General features: G+C 50.5%; 1 protein-coding gene across 1 annotated transcript; it reads right to left on the bottom strand.

Moving 5' to 3' along the window:
- Positions 1 to 2,523: 2,523 nt before the first annotated feature.
- On the bottom strand, positions 2,524 to 14,750 carry LOC115655140 (cytoskeleton-associated protein 2-like). Its single transcript, XM_030570307.1, has 8 exons — positions 14,589 to 14,750; positions 14,197 to 14,410; positions 9,692 to 9,753; positions 6,943 to 7,541; positions 6,078 to 6,285; positions 5,384 to 5,521; positions 4,464 to 4,533; positions 2,524 to 3,059 (listed from the first exon to the last, which is right to left on the bottom strand). Exons 3-8 carry the CDS (start codon positions 9,692 to 9,694, stop codon positions 2,980 to 2,982), a joined length of 1,098 nt encoding a protein of 365 aa, XP_030426167.1. The 5' UTR covers positions 9,695 to 9,753; positions 14,197 to 14,410; positions 14,589 to 14,750; the 3' UTR covers positions 2,524 to 2,979.
- Positions 14,751 to 20,583: the final 5,833 nt, after the last annotated feature.

Genomic DNA, 20,583 nt, shown 5'->3' with positions numbered 1-20,583 from the left:
GAACGTGATGCTGGCAGACCAGGTGCCAACTCATGCTCCTGGGAACTATGGTCATACAAATAATAGATACAGGGAAATTGTTGTCCCGATCTCTTTAACACAAGGCTGCAAAAGTCAATGGAACCAAAATGAGGGAAATTAAAAAGTGAGCAGAAGAAATCAAGGCTGCATGTTTTTCCAGCAGATTTGCTCTCACTCAACCAGGAATTCATTCAGGGCAGTCCTCTGGCCTGTGCGATTCCGGAGGTCAGACCCGATCACCACAATAACCCCTTCTAGCCTCAAATTCCACATTGCTGTTCATCTCAAGCCAGAAAGAATTGAGAACTGGATCCTCATCTCCTACAATTCCCTGAGGGGGAGTGCTGCTAGTATCCCACAATGCACTTCCACAATGCCCGGAAGCCTGTGACACAAAAGCCCACTAGAATACCAACCTGTACTACTGCTAAAGGGTGTGAAAAATGGGGCCACTTACTGGGGTGGGGGAGTGCACAGTAGGGGTATAGTCTTGTCACCCTACTTGCTGCACATCTTTTCCAGATGCACATTCGTACTGAGAGGCCAGCCCTGACAAAAGCAGCCATGTGTGCACACATGCTAGTACCATGACAATGGCAGCTGCTGTACAGCACCCAGGAAGGTACCACTAATGCTCCCCAGTGGCCTAAGAGTGCCAACCTGAGTGTAATTCCAATACTTCAGGACAGATCTACCCTGACATTAGACCTGTGGAAAGGTCTAAAGGTACCACATAGCATCAGTAGAGACAGGAGGAGTATTTTATGACGACATAGGTAATAAAATCTCTTTACTTTTCCTTTAATATGAGCATACTTTTCCCTACAGCTTTCCTTGGAAATGACACCACCCTAGTAAGAGTCAGGCCTTGTGGGATAAAGTTTAAGTCACTCAGCTGCTTTTCAGAGTTTTTTCTTCCTAAACCCAGTGAGATTCAGGAACTTAAGAGCCAGATTTCCAAAAGGCAGTTTGGGAGCCTAGTGGGTAGAAGACTGGACTGGGACTAAGGAGAACTGCAGTCTATCAATCATCAACTGCCACTAACCTGCTGGGTCATGTTGGGCAAGTCACATCCCCTCCCTGGGCTTTAGTTTCCCTATCTGTAGACTAAGGAGTACAAAACCAACTTCCTTTGTAAAGCAATTTGATGTTTACAGATGAGACATACAATTCATAGGTTCAAGAAGGGAGGGGACTACCTAGTCAGAGTGCATAACAACCCATGGGACCTGCCTGAATTAGTTCCTGGTTGAGCTAGAGCAGATCTTGGGGTGAAAAGAGAAACAAACCATATCCCATCACAATTTTTGAATTAACAGCCATGAAAAGAAAAAAAATGCACCACACTGTAATAGCCAGTTACAACATTAAGAAATATTGAGAGATTTGGGACACTGCAATAGTGTCCCAGCTGCACAAATATCTATTGCCATTTAAAAAAAAAATCTAGGCAGCACGGCTGTAGTTAAGAGGCTGAACACACAGGTAGTGCAACTTAGGGACTCAGACACCTACTACAAACCCCTGTTCTTGGATTTTTCCCCTTTTCAAGAGTTCATGATTTGAGCCTTTAAAAAAAAAAAAGGGGGGGGGGGCAGGCCTAGAACCAACTATAGCTACTTTAAGCAAACCAACCATTAGTTCTCCCTGATAGTGTGTAGAGAAATTGTATTTTGAGTTGACAACGTTGGACCAGAACTTCAGGCTGCAAAGCAGGTCTAGACATGGGTGATTAGAGTGGACCTTCACTTCAAACTGGATTGTTTAGTTGATTCCCTGCCCCCTTTCAATGGATCATCTCAGACTTTAAGGCCACAGGGGACCACTGCCATGTTGTCTTACCTCCCCTGTAACCATCCATACAATTTCCCTAATTAATTCTTGCTTAAACTAGAGGACTTTTAAGAAAAAGACCCAAGAGACTTCAGATTTCTAGTGATAGGGAATCCACCCCAGACCTTGGAGAGCTGTTCCAAACAGTTATATCTGTGCCTTATGTTTTAGTCTGAATTTGTCAGACTACAGCTTCCAGCCATTGACTCTTGTTAGACCTTTGTCTGCCAGAGCAAAGGGCCCTCTGTCAAGACAGCTGGTCAAATGTTCTCCAACAGAGCAACTGCTTGGATGGAAAAATGCAGATTTGACCAAACAAGCATCTCACAGGAATTCATCATCACCAGTTGCGGTAAAAGAATGCTCAGATGAAGTATTTTGATCATGTACATTTAGATTAGACCTACAATAGATAGCTTTACCTTATCTACAAGATGAAAGGAAGCTCTTCAACTAGATCATTTACTTCTTTCCTAAAGAAAAATTCCATTGGTCATTTTGATTTTTGTTCCAAGTCAGGCCAAAAGGAAGTTTTAATCCTCGCTACAGATGAGACATCTCTTCCCCAAGGATACACTTATGACTGATCAAGATACCCCTTCACCATCTTTCACAAGCTAAATACACCACGCTCCTCCAGTCCAGCTTAACACAGTTTCTACCACAATGTAGAATCTTTATTAAAGACTTTATTGAAGAATTCAGTACAAGTTACATAAAACATGCCTTTGTGAACAGCTTGGTGACAGACGATAGATATAAAAAGGTAGAAGGGAGCAATGCTGGAGTGCTGATCCAGCCATGAAAGACAAGACATTTAGATCTGCAGCCCTTTTGGGGGTTATGGCTTGCCCCAGTTCATTCTCCCCCCCACCCCCGACATGAAACATGTCTTTAGGGTTCCAAAGCTTTGGATTCTCTACAAGGGTCCTTGACAGCTAGTACAGGAAATATTTCATGCCATGCAGTGCTTTGAGGGGGCTGTACATGACTGGAAGGCTAAAGAGACAGTTCTGGGAGCTTCCAAATGCAGACAGAATGGAGATCTCTTCTCTCCTTCCCAAACTCTTCTCAGATCAACCAGGACAGATTGAGCAAGGGATATAGGCCAGTAACAAAATGGCTTCACTCTGCAGCCAGAGAAGACTGGTGTAGGTCAGAGTGAGACAGCTTGCGTACTCTTTTCCACACACTGATCTGCAGCGCTAGAGACAAAGGGATAATTTCACTGTCAGGGCAGCAGCTCAGGCACCAAGCCCAACACAGCCACCTTTCAGGATAGGCATATCTGCTGCTTGTCCCTCCCAGCTCCCCTGATGTACACCCTTCCCAAGTGACCTGCCATCCCACCCCACTAGGGTGACCAGAGAGCAAGTGTCAAAAATTAGACCACTATCTTCCTGAGTGGGGAGGGGATAGTTGCATATCTAGACAACGCCCCTACTATTGGGATGGTCCTGATAATATTGGGATGTCTGGTGACTCTACACCCCACTCATTGACATGGCATCACTGCCGCCCCAGCCTGCTCTTCACCACATGCTAGGAAGCCCCCAGCCCCTCCTTAACTTGTATAGAGGTGGACCATGCAGGCCAGGTACCCACCAGTGAGCTGGAACTTACTATAGTAAGACCCAGCTAGCTGTGCATCCCAGGACTCCACCCACAGAGCCCCTCCTAGGACAGCTGTCAGGAATCCTCCCCATCCCACATCTTCAGTGGGGAGCCTCAGTGGGCTGGCTGGGAACTAAGTTAAGTATTAGGGACCCTAACAAGGGCTTTTTGCCATGCACAGCTCTGCCTAGTCACTTGCATCCCGATATAGACAGGAGAGCTGCCAGCTCATCCCTCCACATCAGCATCCCTGCATTTGTATTGCTCTCCAACACTGCAACTCCTACATACAGAAGTATTCCAGCCCAGCCCACAGCCCTTGGAAGAGTGCTGGGCAGTATTTGACCATCACTCTCTGCTGTAAGAGTGCACCACCTGCAGCACAGCACCCCCCTAGTGCCAGGCACTGACTGGGAATGCACAGCACAGCACCTCAGCATCACATGGGGGTCAGCACTGACTGAGGTGAACAGGGCTGCCCAGAGGGAGTGGGGGCAGAGGCAATTTTTCCCAGGCCCCAGGCCCTGCAGGGGCCCCCCACAAGAATATAGTATTCCATGGTATTGCATTTTTTATGGAAGGGGCCCCCAAAACTGCTTTGTCCCAGGCCCTCTGAATCCTCTGGGTGGCTCTGCAGGTGAAAACACCACACTGAGCCCCCCCAGCAACACAGCACCCCCTAGTGGCACATTAGCACCACCACTGACTCCCAGACGCCATCCTGGCACGTGGGTCAGGCAGAGCTTGCACAGTCACCTACCCAAGGACCAACCCACCACAACTCTGCTTAGGCCCCGGGCTCTGCCAGGAGTCCCATCATGGAGCCCCTGACCTGAAGGGACCATTAAGTCATCTCAGCCCACCCCAGTGACATCTGTAAGGCAATACTTAGGCCCACAATTGAATTCAGACCCTAAAGCAGGAAAACCCAGATCCACTCAGGACGCTGCATCTGCCCATCCCCAGGGCCCAGCTCAGCCATTGGTCTCACTTACTAGATGCATACAGGAGTCTCTTGCCATTGTCCACAGCCCTCACCGATCCACACTGCTCATCTGCTAGATGCTGGTGAGAGAAAGGACATGGGTGAGGCCCAACACCCCACAGAGCTTATGGGGCTCATCCCTGGCTTCAGCCTATTCTGTGCAGGCTGTCCCATACAGCTGTCAGCTCAGGGTGTGGGGTTTAGAAAATGCCTATTTATCCATTTATCTCACTATACTGGGATAAATCCTAGGGCAGATGCAGTTAATGTAGTATAAAGGCCTTATCCTGGAACAGCTTGTTCCCCTTCCTGGACGGGAGTAAATGATACCAGTGCAAAGCACCTTTATACTCTGCATCCACACTAGGGGAGGCTTTGTGGCTAGAGCATTGGACTGCGACCCAGGACACCTGGATTCTATTCCAGCTCTGCTGGGAGACCCTGGACAAGTCACTTTACCTTCTGAAACCTCAATTTCCTCAGCTGTAACATGGGGAGGGGGGCACTGACCGCTTTTGAGGAGCACTGATGAAGAGCACAAGAAAGGGTCAGAGGTTCAGGCAATACAGCAATAGGGCATAGGGTTTGGTCCTCAGAGGAGCAAACCCAGGACACTGCCCTAGGCTCCTTGTTAACCCCAGAGTTTAAACCCCAAAAGCCTGAGCTGCTGGCCCTGAGAAGGGGCTGAGTTAGGCTGTTAGGAACTCTACCCCCTTGGGTTGCCAGGAGATTTCAGAACAGGAAAAGGACATGGGGGAATGGCTCAGGAACCCCCTGACCAAGAAGCCAGCTCAGAGTTAGGCTGAGGTAGATCCTGTGTCATCCGTAGCAGCCCCCCAGAGTTCAAGCCAATTGCAGCAGCAATGCGGATTTTAAGGTGGTGGGGGCCATGGAGAAGAGATGGTTCTGTGGCAGGCAGAGGAGCCTCACCTGAGGCTTCTTGCCAGCCAGGCAGGTGTTCCCAGAAGCCCCTGCAGGCAGTTGCAGATGGACCCAGTACTCCACTGAGTCCTGGGCCCCCTGAGTCGCTGGGTCCCATGGAGCTACTGCCTCCTCCCTGTGGGCACCCTAGGGGTAAAGGCAGATAGGAGAAGGGTTAGTGGCAACCTGGCACACCAAGGGGCAAAAGGTTCTTATCTCTTTACCCCTGCCCTCCCACACAGCCAAAAGCACACTACAGACCCCTCTGATTCCGCTCCCCAGGACTCTGCACAGCCCACCCCCTGCCCCAAACAAATTCTGCTATACCAGACCAGTCCCTTTCCCTCCCCCAACTCAGCACAGCCTGCTCCTTCCACCCAGATATTTCCCTGTGCTGCCACCAGCCCACCCCCCCTTAAAATCCTGACCATTCACTCTAGTGCCAACTGCTAGATTCATGACCTCTGCCCTTAACTCCCCGCCCCAGACAGCTTCTCACTAACTGTGCTCCCAGCACTGCTGCACCCACCCCCTTCCAACCACACCCCCCATGGCCAGAACCTACCACTTCACTACACTCCAGGACACCCTACAGCCAGACACTCCCCTGCAGCTCCAGGACTAGCAGGACCTCCCCCACCCCACAAATTCCCCTGCAGTTAATTCCTTCCCAGCTGTATCCAGCCAGGCATGGAATGGATACCCTGCCAGCTTGGCTGGGCTGCTCCGGAACTGCCAGGCTGGCTTGGTCCAGCTCTGATCTTGTCTCCTCTTCATCTGTTATGGTGGTCCAGGAGGACAGGACAGGGGGCTTCTTGGACAAGCATCTCTTGGGCAGATCTGGGATCATTACGCTTGGGGGTCTCTTCAGCACCTTGCCCTTGGCAGCTTGCCATTCTGCCAGCCGGGCCCTGGGGACAGAGCAGGTCAAGGGGTGAATGCCCACCCCAACACTTCCCACCTTCCAGGAGGAGGGGTGGGGTTACAGTAAGACATCTCCCCAGACGTACACCCCCTTAATCCTGTCCCTCTGTTTGAGATGCAAACCTCAGCAAAGAAGCGCACAGGACATTTTGGGGGAGACTGCATCTCAGGAGTCCTGTGACCAAGATACTCTGAATTTAGGCCAAGAGACCTATTCCACCCTGCAAAGCTCCACCCCAAATTTCAAGCCAATGGCACCACAAGATGGCCTTGGAGAAGACTGAAACGTCTGTGGTTTTGCCACAGAGGTTGAAGATCTAGACTGCCCGCAAAGTGCTTGCTGCCCTAGTGAAAGCTGGTGGTCTACAGGAGCTCTCTCAAACTAACAGTTGGGTTCAGAGATACATGGAGGAACTGGACTCAGTGGGAGGACAATGCATTGGGCTGAGACTCAGGATATGCCATTGCTGCTGGGGTAAATAGCAGGGCCCTCCCCTTTGCTGCCAAACCTGCCCCTCTGGCAAGGGGATCATGACTGCCACCAAGAGGAGCCCCCACACATGACCCACACCATTCCTGCATTGGGCATAAGGCAGAGGGGACTTGGTGCCAGGGCAAGATGAAGCAGGCAGTGCCCTACTCACCTCCTGGCATTGACAGCTGGTTTGACCACAGCAAGCTTGTGCCTGCTGGTGGGTTTGGGCTCCCAGGCAGCAGGACGGGTTGGCTCAAATGGCCCTGCTATAGGCAAGGAGATGGGTCTCACTCTGAGAGCTGGCTTGGTTGGGGGCAGGAGGATCCTGCTGCCCCTGAGCTGGGTGTGGTCCATGGCACGGCCTGTTTTCAGGGCAGCGCTAGCCAGCCAGGCCCCTGCAGAAGCTCTGTGGGAGGCGATGGTGTTGGGAGAGCACAGCACAGGCTGACAGGCAACACCCAGGCTGGCCTCCACAGGCAGGCTTCGGCGGAAGGAGCAGGTCTTGGAGGGCACAAGCCTGCCCAGGTAATAGCCCAGGGGAGACTTCCTGGGCACCAAGGTGAAGCCAAGGCTCAGCCGCTCAGCAATGCTCTGCTTCTCCTTCTGGCTCCTCAAATGCTTCCTGAGACATGCTGGCCTGTCCCTGGGCTCACCAGCTCTGACCAGGGTGCTGTGATCTTCCCACCAGCTGCCAGTACTAGCCATGGCCTTCAGCGGCGTGATCCTGGAAAGTGGGAAGCTGTAGTGGGATGTGGCATCTCTCTGGGTCTGCAAAACAGAAGGGGGACCCACTCAGAGCATAATAATTCACACTCAGGGCTGGTGCAATGGGACAGCCCTGGATGGTGCATCAGACACTGAGATAGAACCAAGTGCCTCTGGTTCTAGAACAGTGATACTCTGAGGCCCATGAAAATCCCAGGTGACACTGGGCCAACTGTGCATTAAGAAAAGAAATTCCCTGTTGCCCCCAGCTGCATGGGCTGCCTGGTGAGACTCCACACACCCCTTGTCACTCCATTACAGTTCTCCAGGAACAGGGAGTGGAAGCTGGCCAAATGTGTTTTGTTCCTGGGCAGTTGTGAACAGATCAAAAATTAATTGACCCAATCAGAATAGTCTTTTGTTAAGTTTTTGCCAAAAAAGAGTAAAAACTTAGATTTGGGTCAACTCAATAGGTAGAAATAGCTGAAAATGAAGCTTTTTTTAAAGATTCCAGGAAATTCTGAAGTGAAAAAGTTGTGAGTGGGGGGGTTTGGAATATTTTGGGGGTTCCTCCTCTAACCAAAACACAGTTTGGCCAACCAGCATGAATTTGCTAAACATACTGGTGTTGCCAAATCTACTTTTTCCACCCAAAGGATTTTGGCCAAAAACCCCCAAACAAAAACCTCACTCCAACTCTGCTGGGAGGAAGCCTCCAGGCAAGCAAATGTCAGTGAGGCAGGCGAGATCAGACAGGATTTCATAGCAGTATAGGGATTGGAAGGTCAAGTCCAGCCCCTCCATGCAGAGGCAGGGCCAACAAACTGAGGCCACCCCGACAGATGTTTATCCAACCTGGCCTTAAAACTCTCCCATGCAGGGGAGTCCACAGCCTCCCTTGGCTGCCTGTCCCAGAGCTTAACTGCCCTTGGAGTTAGTGTCCTTTTGCAGCAGGCCACAACCCAACAAATGTACCTCCCTCCATTTCCCTTCTCATGGATCCACTTCAGGCTCTCTTGCTTCAATATCCTTCCTTTGGGGCAGTTTGTTGTTGAACCCATAGTGCAAGTCAGTCTATAAGAAGAGTCCCAAACAGGACATTTCCCATAACAGGTGGACATAGTCTGTAAAATCCTGCTCTTCCGAGCAGGCAACCACACCAGCCTTGCTGCCGGAAGTCCTTCTGCACCATACTCCCATGTCTTCTGGGACACCTGGGCTTCTTGTGGGTCTTCTCTCCATCTACCAGGATGGTTACCCCAGGCCTTCCAGCTGGAGTGCAATCCTGCTCTTCCCCCTGGGAACCTCCCAGCCTCTCTATTGGGACATCACACTTCCCCCTACCCTCCCAGCCTTCTCACTAGTTCCCCAGGTCCAGTTTCTTGGTGAGCAGCAGGTGAGCCCCTCTGCTGCTCCATTGCCTTTGACCCCCAGCTTGGGCTCTCCAGTTTAGAGCCAGTAGGCAACTCCCTCTGCTGTGCCTCCAACAGCCTCAGTCCTACTCTGGCTTGGCAGGTCAGTCCACAAACCCCTCTTGCTGCCCTCCTTGCCTTCAACCATCCCCAGGTAACACCTTCTGGCTCAGGCAGCACTCCCCTCTCCCTGCTCCTGACTGACCCCAGGGTCCCTCTCACATCTGAACACCTATTCTCCTATACCCTCTGTGGCCCCAGGTGCTGCCCTGCCCTCTTAAGTGGCCCTGCCCTTTTCTGGCCCAGGGGAGATGGCTCCGTGACACTAGCCTAAACACCCAGTGCTGCAAACCCATCCTCTTGGCCTGCCCTCAGTGGAGAGCAATTGATCCCCATCCTTTTTACAACAACCTTGTACTCCTCTGAAGACTGGGTCCCCCTCAACCTGCTCTTCTCTAGGCTAAACATGCCCAGTTCTTTCAACCTTTCCACACAGGACAGTTCTAAGTCTTTAGCATTATTTTTGCAGCTCTGCTCCACATGAACTTCTTGAAGTGTGGCACCCAGAACTGGATGCAGGACTCCAGCTGAGGCCTCATCGTGCCCAGTGAGCAGATGAATTACTGCCTGTGTTTTACATGCACCACTCAAGTTAATACACTCCAGCCTGATGCTGTGACACAGAACCCTAGTATCAGCTGGTGTAACTGTGTTGTGTCACAGCATGCACATCACCCAGCCCATCGGCAGCCTCTCCCACTGCAGGCAGCTCAACTCTAGACAGCCCACCAGGCAACTTACCATTTCTCTCTGCGGCTTCCAAGACCTGTGACTGGTGGCCAATACCCAATCACTGCCACTGGCTTTGGGAAGAGAAGAGCCATGTTAGCTTAATCCACAACCTCAAAGCAGCAGCTACAGGAATACAGCCATGGGGCTTAGAACAACCCCATTAGTTAACAGCCAGCTGTGTGCACAGGGACAGTGTTAGCTACCTTATACCCACAGATACCTGATTTTCACAGCTGCTGACCCCTTACAGTGACAGATTGGGTCAGGGGTATAATGAGTCTGACCCTCCTCCCCTAGGAGCCTACAAGCCAAGACACTCACACTCTAGGAACCATAGAGGTAAGGCAGCTACCTACTTCTATGAGAAGGGGAGGGGATAGTAGCTAGAGGTACATATGTGCTAGCCAGAGGGCCTAGGATAGAGGGATCAAGGTTTGCAAAGAGATTTGGGAGGGGGGAGAAGGAGAGAGAAATCAGGCTTTGCATGAGGCTGGTGGGAATGCACAAGCTGGGATAGAAAAGTAGGAGGAATCAGTTTGCAAGGGGCCAGCCCCAAGGGTCTCTAAACTGCTCTCCCAGAGCCCTCCAGGATCCATTAGCTACTCAGGAAGCTTTTACCTCAGGCCTATTTGTAGCCAATCCAGCTGGTACAAGAAGCCACCCAGAGATGTGGGTACCCCACAACACACAGTAACTATTTCCTACAAAGTGGCTGACTCAAAGGATGCTGGGATGTCTCCCCACAAGGCATTTCACTTCCACCAATGCAGCATGAGCACAGTGAACTAGCACAAATAACCCAGGACAAAAACACATTTCCCCACAAGCTTTGCAGGTAGCACCACACAAGCCAATCTTTCCCCAATGACTCTCTAGCATACAGAAGGGAGGTACTAAGCACTTTGCATTAAGCAAGGCTCACAACACCCTGCGTAATGGAGACAGGAGAGGTGGGGATTAGCCTAAGGTGACAAAGGCTAAGGTAGGGCAACCCCTGTGATTTGTTCTTTCTCCCTTATGTTAGGAAAAGCTGCATTGCAGCCCTGCAAGCCACACTTTCTTTTGTAGTAACTAGGAGCCCTCAAAGCAGAACAAGGATACAGTTAGTAAGTTCCTTAGAAGTCCAGATAAACACTCCCCCTCTCCCTCTTTGAGCAAATCATCTAGTGAACCAAAGCTGCAAAACCAGAGCACCTTAAACAAGCACAATCAACCAACTAACCCCAACAATCAATACAGTAAGACCTATTACAGCCAACACAGACAGGTTCCTTACCATACTAGCACACTCTCAACTGCCTCAGTCACACCTACCCCCAAACTCCCGCTATTTCTCTAACCATCCAGCCAATCAGCATCAGGATGGTATCCTTTGGTCAACATGGTTTTGAGGACCCACCCAGCTATCCCAACACAACATTGGCTGGACAGCTAGCTCCACCCCTTGGGAAGGAGGGGTCTGGCAAGGCAATTCCATATTAGATAAAGGCAGCGTGAAATGTCCATCTCTCCCTGGTTTCTCTGGGGGATGTTTGGAATAAACCTTGTTTTTTTGGGTCTAGTCTTGGAGGGAGAATGTAACTAAGGTTTCTTAGGTAGAATTAAAATGCTGATCTCTCTGGACTAGCATATGAGTGGGCAAACTTTCTGTGGGACCATAGGCCCATTGCCCCCATCTCAGATCTCACTCCACCTCCAGGGGAAGCAGATGGAGATCTGGGATTTAAGAATATCTTTGGGTATAAGTTTAGACCCTGCAGCAGGCAGCACTTTCTTCCAAATGGGCTGAGTTCTAGATTAGTTTCTGTAGATCTTTCAGTGACTAGGATGTTGGAAGGGGGCTCAGGATGCCTGGGTTCTATTCCCAGCTCTGCCACTGAGCTGTGGGGTGACCCTTCCCCTCTCATCCTTTGACTATTTCAACTGTAAACACTCTGGGACAGACACTGTCTTTCACTGTGTGTCTCCAGCACCTGGCACAATGGGGCCCTGACCTTGATTGGTTCCTCCTGGCTCCACTGTAGAAAATAAAATCCACTAGCTATATGAGTGTCTCAACTCCTTGCCAAAGGCAGCATGTTTCAGAGATCTCTAGCAAGTTGGCAAGCTTTGATCAGTGCACTCTGTGCAGCCTCTGAACTCAAGTAGCTGTAAAATAGGCATGAAGCAGCTCTAGCTCCAGGATGAGAACTCCTGGGTTCCAATCCTGGATCTCTACTCAGCCCCCTTTGTAATCAGCAGTGACACACAACCACATGCCTCAGATTTCTGTGTTAAACAGTGAGAACTTAACCAGTGTGTGGGGCCTTGCAAATTAAAGCTACATGATGGCTAATTGGTTTGCTCTGGCCAGTCCAGATGCAAATGATCCCACATGCATAATCTCCCATCCTTTGGGGACTATTATGCCCCACATTGTGCTGCTAAGCAAATGTACTCCCTAAATAGCCCTAGGGGGATCTATTGCATTTCCCCATTTTGGTACTTAAAGAGTTAACCTAACCCACTCCTGAGCCTAGTTACAGGATCTCTCATCTAACTTTCCTCCACCCCTTAAATGATCTGTGCTGTTCTCCTCTAACAGCCTCTCCTGGGCACAGAGAAGCACTACTTGCATCTAAGGAGATTCCAGTTGGCTCCTTGCTGTTCCAGTGCCATGATCTGACTGCAAACAACTGCTGCAGGGAGATGGAATGTTACAGAACAAGGGTGGGGTCATGGCTGCAGGGTTAATTTCAGTCCTGGATCAGAACAAAGAAACCTGCCGCTATGGATCTGAACAGGAATCTGTCTGTCCCCATCAGGAAAAGGACCACTAGTATGGGAAGAGAAGGGTAGGGCCAGGCTGCTTCTGCCCCCCTACATGTTAAACTAAAAGGTTTTCTCTAACGAAGCCAACTGCAAGAATAAAGCCCAGTAACACAATCACAGCTGCAGCTTAGTTGGTGCATTCAGGCCTCCTGCTTTGGCCCACTGCATTTGAATGGGGTGCATCTCCTTTGTGATTGATTGCAAATATAATAGGGGTACTGAGCATGTACCCTGCAGGGAGCTGGGCATCTGGAAATCAAGCTCTGTTCTCAGCTGGCATTTCTGCCCTGCCCAGCCTAATGCCCTGTTTGGCTGAGGGTGCAGGGAAAAGCTGCTACTGCTGCCTCCTACATTAACAGATGACCCCATGGCATCCTTCATGATTAGCTACCCTGCCACAGCCCAGGACTTCCACATACTATGGGGCAGTGATAACTGGTTGAGTAGGATTGCCCTTGTTACTGCTGGGTCATCCTGACAGCACAGCTTAGGAGGAGCCCAGGAGCAGCTTCTGGAGTAGAGCTGCTGTTCAGTACAGAAGTTAAGGTCACTGAGTGCAACTGAAAACAGCACAAGGGAGAGGAATTTTGCCCTCAGGTTAATTCTCTGCTGCTAGGGCAAAGCAGCAGGGTATAGCAAAGTTGCTATCTCCTCCATAGTAGAGGCTGGGAGGTCCCATACAATTCCAACCTACCCCAGCAGCATGGGACATCTTAAAAGGGACAGCCCACTGTACTCAGCCCCAGTGTACTGGGAAAAGGGGTACACAGACAACACCCATCCTCTGGCAAGCCAGCACCCTAACCACAAGAGCAGCCCATTAAGAATTAAGTAGTCTCAAGGAGGATCCTTCTCCCTGCTGGGGTTGCAAGCACTTGATCCCCCACCCCTGCCCCCTTTCATCTGATCCCTACCCCCAGCCAGGGTCAACAAGCCTCAGCAATTCCTGATTGGATTCTGCCCTAGAAGTGGGTATCAACAAGGGGCATGGGAGTCAGCTTGAGGCTAAAGAAGGCTTCCATCTGCCACGGTTCTCAGCCTGCTAGAGAGGGAAAGTTAAGAGCTAGAACAACTTCTGAGCTGGCCCAATGTTTTAAATACTGACACAGCAGGGGCAGAATTATCACCAACCCAAATACAGGGAAACAGGGTACAGAGAGGGGACATAACTATTCATAGAGCAGCACTAGCCAAGCTGGCCATAAAACCCAGGAGTCCTGCATGCCCACCCACCAGCTGCAGACCATAACAATGAGGAAATTCCCTTCATCCCACACTAGTGAACCTATGATTGGTCTGAGGGCTGCATTCCTAGCAAACCACCTCCTTTCTCCAGAGGGAGTTGGTACTGTGGGATTAAGGTACCAGCAGCCCCTACCCCACCGATCAGTTGAACCCACAGGAAATGGGACAGGGCCAAGGAGAAAAGATCAAAGGGTCCATTAAGTTAAGGCCAATGCACATTCCAGGTGCATCCTGGGGCTGTTGACCCCTTGCCCATTTACACCTAGATGTAAGGGCCTGGGAAAGCACTGACCAGAGGGTCTAAGCCTGCCCTCCCCAAGAAAGGTTCCATCAACGTTGACCCATTTGACCTGGTGCCAGGCCTATCCCCCCGGGTCAATGGCCAGGGAAGAAGAGGCAGAGATTCAAAGCTAAGTGTCTGTAACAGGGTTTATTGTAACAGATTTAAGTCACCCCACCATGGCAGCAACCCCGCTGCTCCACATGGGGCCATGGAATAAGTCAGCAGCCCCGGGGACCGAGGGCGGAATGCGGGGGCCGGGTGCGGGCAGCCAGCATGGATCAGAGCCCGCTCGCTCAGTCGCGCTTCTTGTAGCTCTCCAGGCGGGTCAGGATCCAGCCCGACGGGCCCAGGAAGGCCAGGAAGAAGGCGCCCAGGCTGAGGACAGTCTCCTGCGGAGGGGAGAAGGCGGCAGAGCTCAGGTGAAAGGACACAGCAGCTGGGCCCTGCCCGCGCCCCCCCGGCACCCTCCGCTTCTCCCCCCAGGGCTGGGGCTCGGCCGGGCTCTCCAGGCCGCAGAGCGGGGCCAGGCCCGAGCCCCTGCGAAGGGCGGCCCCAGACCCCCCTCACCAGCGGCCCCACGCGACTCTCCGGCGGGTACGAGTGCAGGGCGCGAGCGGGCGGCGCGAGGCGGGGCCGGAGCAGCGCGCGGAGCGCCGGGAACACGGACATTGCAGCAGCTGGTCCTTCCCAGGCAAGATGGCAACCGGGTCGGAAGTGACAGAGGAAAGAGGGCGGGCTATAAAGGACGGGGACCGGAAGTGGCCTGAGTTGGCTTGATCATTTTCTGGGGGTGACGTCACTTCAGGTGGGAGGGGTCATGCAGGGAATAGCCCCGCCCAACAAATTGGTCCAAATCCCTCCAATGGCGTCGGATCTTGGAGTTCACGCCATGGCTGAGGAGGGTTGGGCTGTTTTTTCCCCCGTCAATCCAGCGCTAGGGTGCTCCCCCCCCCCTGTATACCCCCCAAACTAATATGGGGTTTAGGGCACTCCCATACATGGTACAGCTGCCGCAGCCAGGGTCCTGGCACCCCCTGCACCACATGGCTCCTCCCCAGTCCCATGTGGTGACCAAGGTGCCCCCCAACCACAGGGCACCCCCCCATGTCAGCCAGGGGGCCAAGGCACTCCCCACATGGACCCCCACCCCACTGGGTAACAGCAGGGTCAGGGATATTCCCCACACCCAACCTAGTGCAGAGGCACAAAGCCCCATCACAGCTCTGGGGGCCCCACACTGAACATAGGGCCCAGGATGCCCTTGTCCCACTGCATAGTATCAACATCACAGCACTGGGGGGCACCTATGCCCAATGTTATGCCCTGGGGCAGCCCACCATCTCACAACACCCATCTCAGGGCCAGATTAACCTTTTGTGGTCCCTCATGGAGGCAATGGAGCATGGTGCAGGGAGGTCAGTCCCCAGAGCAAGGGGCCATCCAGAGCAATGGGGCATGGCATGGCAGGGGCAGCCCTGCTCCGCCTAAGGTAACCAGACAGCAAATGTGAAAAATCAGGACAGGTGGTGGGGAGTAATAGGAGCCTATATAAGAAAAAGACCCAAAAATCAGGACTGTCCATATAAACCGGGACATCTGGTCACCCTAGCTCCACCCAGTGCGAGGGCACTATTTACAAACCAGCAGTTGCCAGATGCACAGTGGCCTGCCTGGCCCTGTTTGCTCCCCCAGGTATTAACTCAGTATTAATACCTGGGGGAGCAAACAGCCGTGCATATCTATCAGTGTTATAGAAGGTGAACAATTTATTAGTTTACCCTGCATAAGCTTTATACAGGGTAAAATGGATTTATTTGGGTTTAGACCCCATTGGGAGTTGGGCATCTGAGTGTTAAAGACAGGAACACTTCTGTTAGCTGCTTTCAGGTAAACCTGCAGCTTTGGGGCAAGTAATTCAGACCCTGGGTCTGTGTTGGAGCAGTTGGGAGTGTCTGGCTCAGTAAGACAGGGTGCTGGAGTCCTGAGCTGGCAGGGAAAGCAGAGGTAGAAGTAGTCTTGGAACATCAGGTGGCAGCTCCCAAGTGGGATTCTGTGATCTAACCTGTCACAGTGGTGTAGTTGAGCAGGATCTGTGCACAGCTGATTGCTTTGAGGTACTGGTAGTGATTTTAAGTGTGTTTTAAGTGTGGTGGCTGGAGACAAAGTGGTTACTGGTTTCTTATTTTCTGTTTGCTTATTTCGGGTAAGGGAATTAGGGACAGAAAATGAAGCAAAATAAAGTCTGAACACTGGGCTGAGTGTATCCCAGTTTCAGTGAACTGCAGAGGGGGTGTGACCCAGCAGAAGAAAGCTAGTAAATGACTACCAGTGAAGCAGCTAACAAACTAGAGCTGGCTAGACTGGAAGCAAAAGAGAAAGAAAATGAACATAAAAGACTGATGGAAAGTGAAGAGGCCGCCCACAAGAGAGCTATGGAGCCAGAGACAGCAGGGATGGAGGCAAAGGCAGCTGCCCACAAGAGATCTATGTAGGCAGAAAAAGCAAGGGAAGAGGCTGCCCATGAGAGAGCTATGGAGGCCCATAGAGAGGCCCAGAAGCATGAACTGGCTGTACTGGAGTCGAAGAGACAAAACCCTCCACCTGCTGGCTCCACTTCCCCAAAAATCCATAAATGGGAGTGACTGTGTCCACGGTATGAGGAATGCAGCGATATTGCCAAATATTTCATCACCTTCGAGAGACTGTCCACCCTCCATGCCATCCCTGAAGATCAAAGGATGACCATATTGATAGCAAAATTGACTGGCAGAGCTCTGGACATATTCAATAAGATGCCTATTGATGATGATTCAAACTATAATAAATTTAAGGATCTGGTTTTGAAACAGTTTCAGGTTACACCTGAAACCTACAGGGTTAAATTCAGGAGTCTTAAGAGGGGATCTGGATTGAGTAATGTGGCTTATGCCAATGAAATGAAAGATTTGGTAGATAAGTGTGTGCGGGGGGGGGGGAGGTATTACAAGCTTTGAAGGGATGTGTGATCTGGTTACTCTGGAACACTTCCTGAATATCTGCAGTGATGATGTAAAACAGTATTTGTGGGACAAAAAGGTAAATGCAGTGGGTGAATTAGCTGGGTATGCAGACTCTTTTGAGCAAGCACAAGCTGCAATCAAACATAAACCATTGGCAGAGGGGTACAGGGTCGGGGGAAAGCAGAATCACTGTTTTACCCTTGGGAAAAAGGAGACTGGGCGCTCACCTCCCCATTCCCCTGGTACTCATCCCAAATTTCCTGTGCAGGCAGAGGAGCCCAAGAGGTGCTATGATTGTAAGTCAACTGAGCACCTGAGGAATAAGTGTCCCTTGATGAGTGGAAACAGGCAACAAGTAACACATGAAGCTGCGGCTTCTCAGAGCCAGGCTGTGGCCTCTTTCCATGCAGGATTTATAAAGCTTGCTTCCACACAACCAAGCAATGAGCATATGCACGCTTTTAAAATTAATGGTGAAGTGCTTCTTGGACTGAGGGACACAGGTGCTGAGATTTTTTTGGTTAGGGGGGACCTGATCCAGGAGAAGGATCCCTGATGCCAGGTAAAATGGCAGAATTAGAGCTGGTAGGGGGTTACAAAGTCTTTGCACCTTTAGCTAAAGCACACATGCAAACAAGATTTGCTGGCTGAACTGACTGTTGCAACGGTGGCACACAATTTTTGCACCGTTTCTACAGGGGAATTATTTCTTTAGTGTGGCAGAATTTGTCCCAGGGCTGGTTAGCGGTGAGAAGGGATCGTGTGCTAAAAGCCAGATTCCTCTGCAGCAGTAAAGAATGAAGCTTTGGGAGCAGGGATGGTTGTGGCCAGTTCCTGTAGCCCCAGGGCTCAAGGAAAGTTCCAGAGGGAGGGGCTGGACAAAACCAGCTCCTGTCCCGTAATCATCTCCCCAGGGGAGGGGGATGTACCACCTTGTAACAGGGAGGCCACCACAGCTGCTGACTGCCAGGAAGTTGCAGGTCAGCAGGGGGCAGGGCCCACGGTGGGGTGCACGGGGGGGGGGGTGTCCCAAAGGTGGAAGTTGGGGTCCTGGTGACCACTGCGGTGGAAACAGACCCCAAGATCTCTGTAGCTGGAAGCAAACCCAACCTGAGTGAAAAGGGGGGAATTTTGCTAGCCAGTGAAGAGTCTGCCATAGCTGGTAGCTATGAGCCCACAGCTGGACCAGGGTCACCTTCCTTTTCGGGGGACACAGGAGTGTCTGACTCAGAGCGGAGCCCAGAGAGGGAAGCCCAGATGGAAGGTGAGAGTGGGCCAGAGAGTCCACCCACCTTTTGTAGAAAGGGACTTTTCCAGGAGGAGGGTGAAAAGTTTGGATTTAAAATGCCAGCCCCCTATCCTGTGGATCAGGTTTTAAGGGAAATCTGGGGGTCAGATCTCCGGGGGGGGGGTGTCCATCCAGCTGACCTTTTGGGAAAGAAAGTGGGGTGCCCAAAGGGGTCCAGAGCACCCCATTGAAAGATGTTGTTCTTGCTACACTTGTAAGAGATAAAACTATCTCTCCAAGGGTGGGGGGGGACTCTGCATGGGTGGAACTTCACAAGGGAGTGGGGTCCAGCCCAGAGAAATTCCAGAGGGAGGGGCCCAGGGCAGGCATGGTTGCAGTACACTCTTTACTTGCCAAAGACTCATACACATGCCTGAATTAGAAGCCTTCTCCAAAGAGACAGAAGAATCTGCATCAGAGTGTCTACCAGAGGGCACAGAGAACTGGGAAAATGCAATAGAGTGAATGAAGCCTGTCCATTGTAGATTCCCTGTTAACCTTGTGTCTTTTGCTAATTCATCTATGGAATAAAACAAAGAAATTCATACTAGTGGTAAACTCTTTAAAGATGTGGGACATAACTGCTTTGTGGAAGAAACTGTTGTATACGCTAGGGATGGTGACAAGACAGCCCCACAAGCATGTTACTTTTCAGCCTATATCTGTAAACAGACTGGAAGCTTGGCACAGCAGCAAAAGCATAACAGGCCCATGTTGCTGTGTGGAAGGGGAAACTGAGGCACGCCATGTTATGGCATTGGTGGCTAAATGCCAAGACATCTCCACTTTAACAGATATTGCTGTCTGCATTCTGTTAGCAATACTACACCCAACCTGTTTTCAGGCATCTGGGGACCAGGAACCCCACAACTGGCTAGGACCCTTAGGAATGACGTCATATGGTTTAAAGGTACTGAAAAGGAGTATGACCAAAGACAAACAGGGATTTTACATGTCCTGGATCCGCCATGGACAGTGTCCAGTTCTCTGGCAGTAAGCTCAGGGGGAGGATGTGACGGTACCTCCCATAAGGCTTTATGGAAATATGCTTAAATGTGTTTTATGTTACATATGCCATGTAACATATCTCAAAGGTTATGATCTACTGAATGTATTCATCCTATTTGTATGCATGTATCATTTTTGTATTTGAAGTTATGAATGTTATGAATGTTGGCTGTGTACTGGCTTGATTTCTAAATAACCTTAGTAGAGCATTTGGTCAGTTCCTGGAGAAAGGAATGTTGAAATTAATACCTAATCAAGAAACACTTAAAGGACAATAGATCTTGGAATGCTCTAGTCCACATAAGAAGTCTACTTGAGAACGTTCAAGATAGCATGTAAACACTGGATGTGTTCCATTCTGTGCATCTGAAGAAGTGAACTGTAGCTCAAGAAAGCTCATGCTGAAATAAATTTGTTAATCTCTAAGGTGCTCTTGTTCTTTTTGCGGATACAGCCTAACACGGCTGCTACTCTGATACCTGTAAAAACTGTGAGTCATGCATGGACATGTGACTTGCTCAGGTGACTCCTAAACTCCATCTTGGAGCTGGACTTTGCATAGGAGTGAGGAGAGGGTCTCCACCTACAAGAGAAAGTCTATTTAAACCCCTGGGAGACCCTTCCATTTTGTCTTCAGCTGGCTAAGGAGAGAGCCTCTCCATCCCCCAAGATACTTGGAGTAAACTGGAACAAAGGACAGTGACTGCAAGGGGTGCGTGTGAGTGATTGCTGGACCCAGGGTAAAAGGAGACTAGTCTGTAAAAGGGAGCATTCTGGAACTGGTGAGGAACTTATCTGTATTTAGTTTGATTAGACATAGATTTGCGCATTTTATTTTATTTTGCTTGGTGATTTACTTTGTTCTGTCTGTTACTACTTGGAACCACTTAAATCCTGCTTTCTGTATTTAATAAAATCATTTTTTACTTATTAATTAACTGATAATGTATTAATACTTGGGGGAGCAAACAACTAGGCATCTCTCTCTCAGTGTTACAGAGGGCGAACAATTCATGAGTTTACCCTGTATAAGCTTTATACAGGGTAAAATGGATTTATTTGGGTTTAGACCCCTTCAGGAGTTGGGCATCGATGAGTGTTAAAGACAAGTACATTTCTATGAGTTGTTTGCAAACAAAGCTGCAGCTTTGGGGCAAGTAATTCAGACCATAGGTCTGTGTTGGACCAGATGGGTGTGTCTGGCTCAGCAAGACAGGGTGTTGGGGTCCCGAGCTGGCAGGGAAAGCAGGGATGGATGGAAGTAGTC

This window comes from Gopherus evgoodei, chromosome 7 (genome assembly GCF_007399415.2).
Source record: "Gopherus evgoodei ecotype Sinaloan lineage chromosome 7, rGopEvg1_v1.p, whole genome shotgun sequence".
NCBI lineage: Eukaryota > Metazoa > Chordata > Testudines > Testudinidae > Gopherus > Gopherus evgoodei.
Note: the sequence above shows the minus strand (reverse complement) of the source record. Positions and strands in the feature narration are given on the sequence as shown.

Coding starts and splice junctions, on each gene's coding strand:
- LOC115655140 (XM_030570307.1), bottom strand. Junction 5,522..6,077: donor AGCCCAGCCAAGCTGGCAGG/GTATCCATTCCA, acceptor CTTTACCCCTAG/GGTGCCCACAGGGAGGAGGC. Junction 4,534..5,383: donor TGGCTGGCAAGAAGCCTCAG/GTGAGGCTCCTC, acceptor TTCTCTCACCAG/CATCTAGCAGATGAGCAGTG.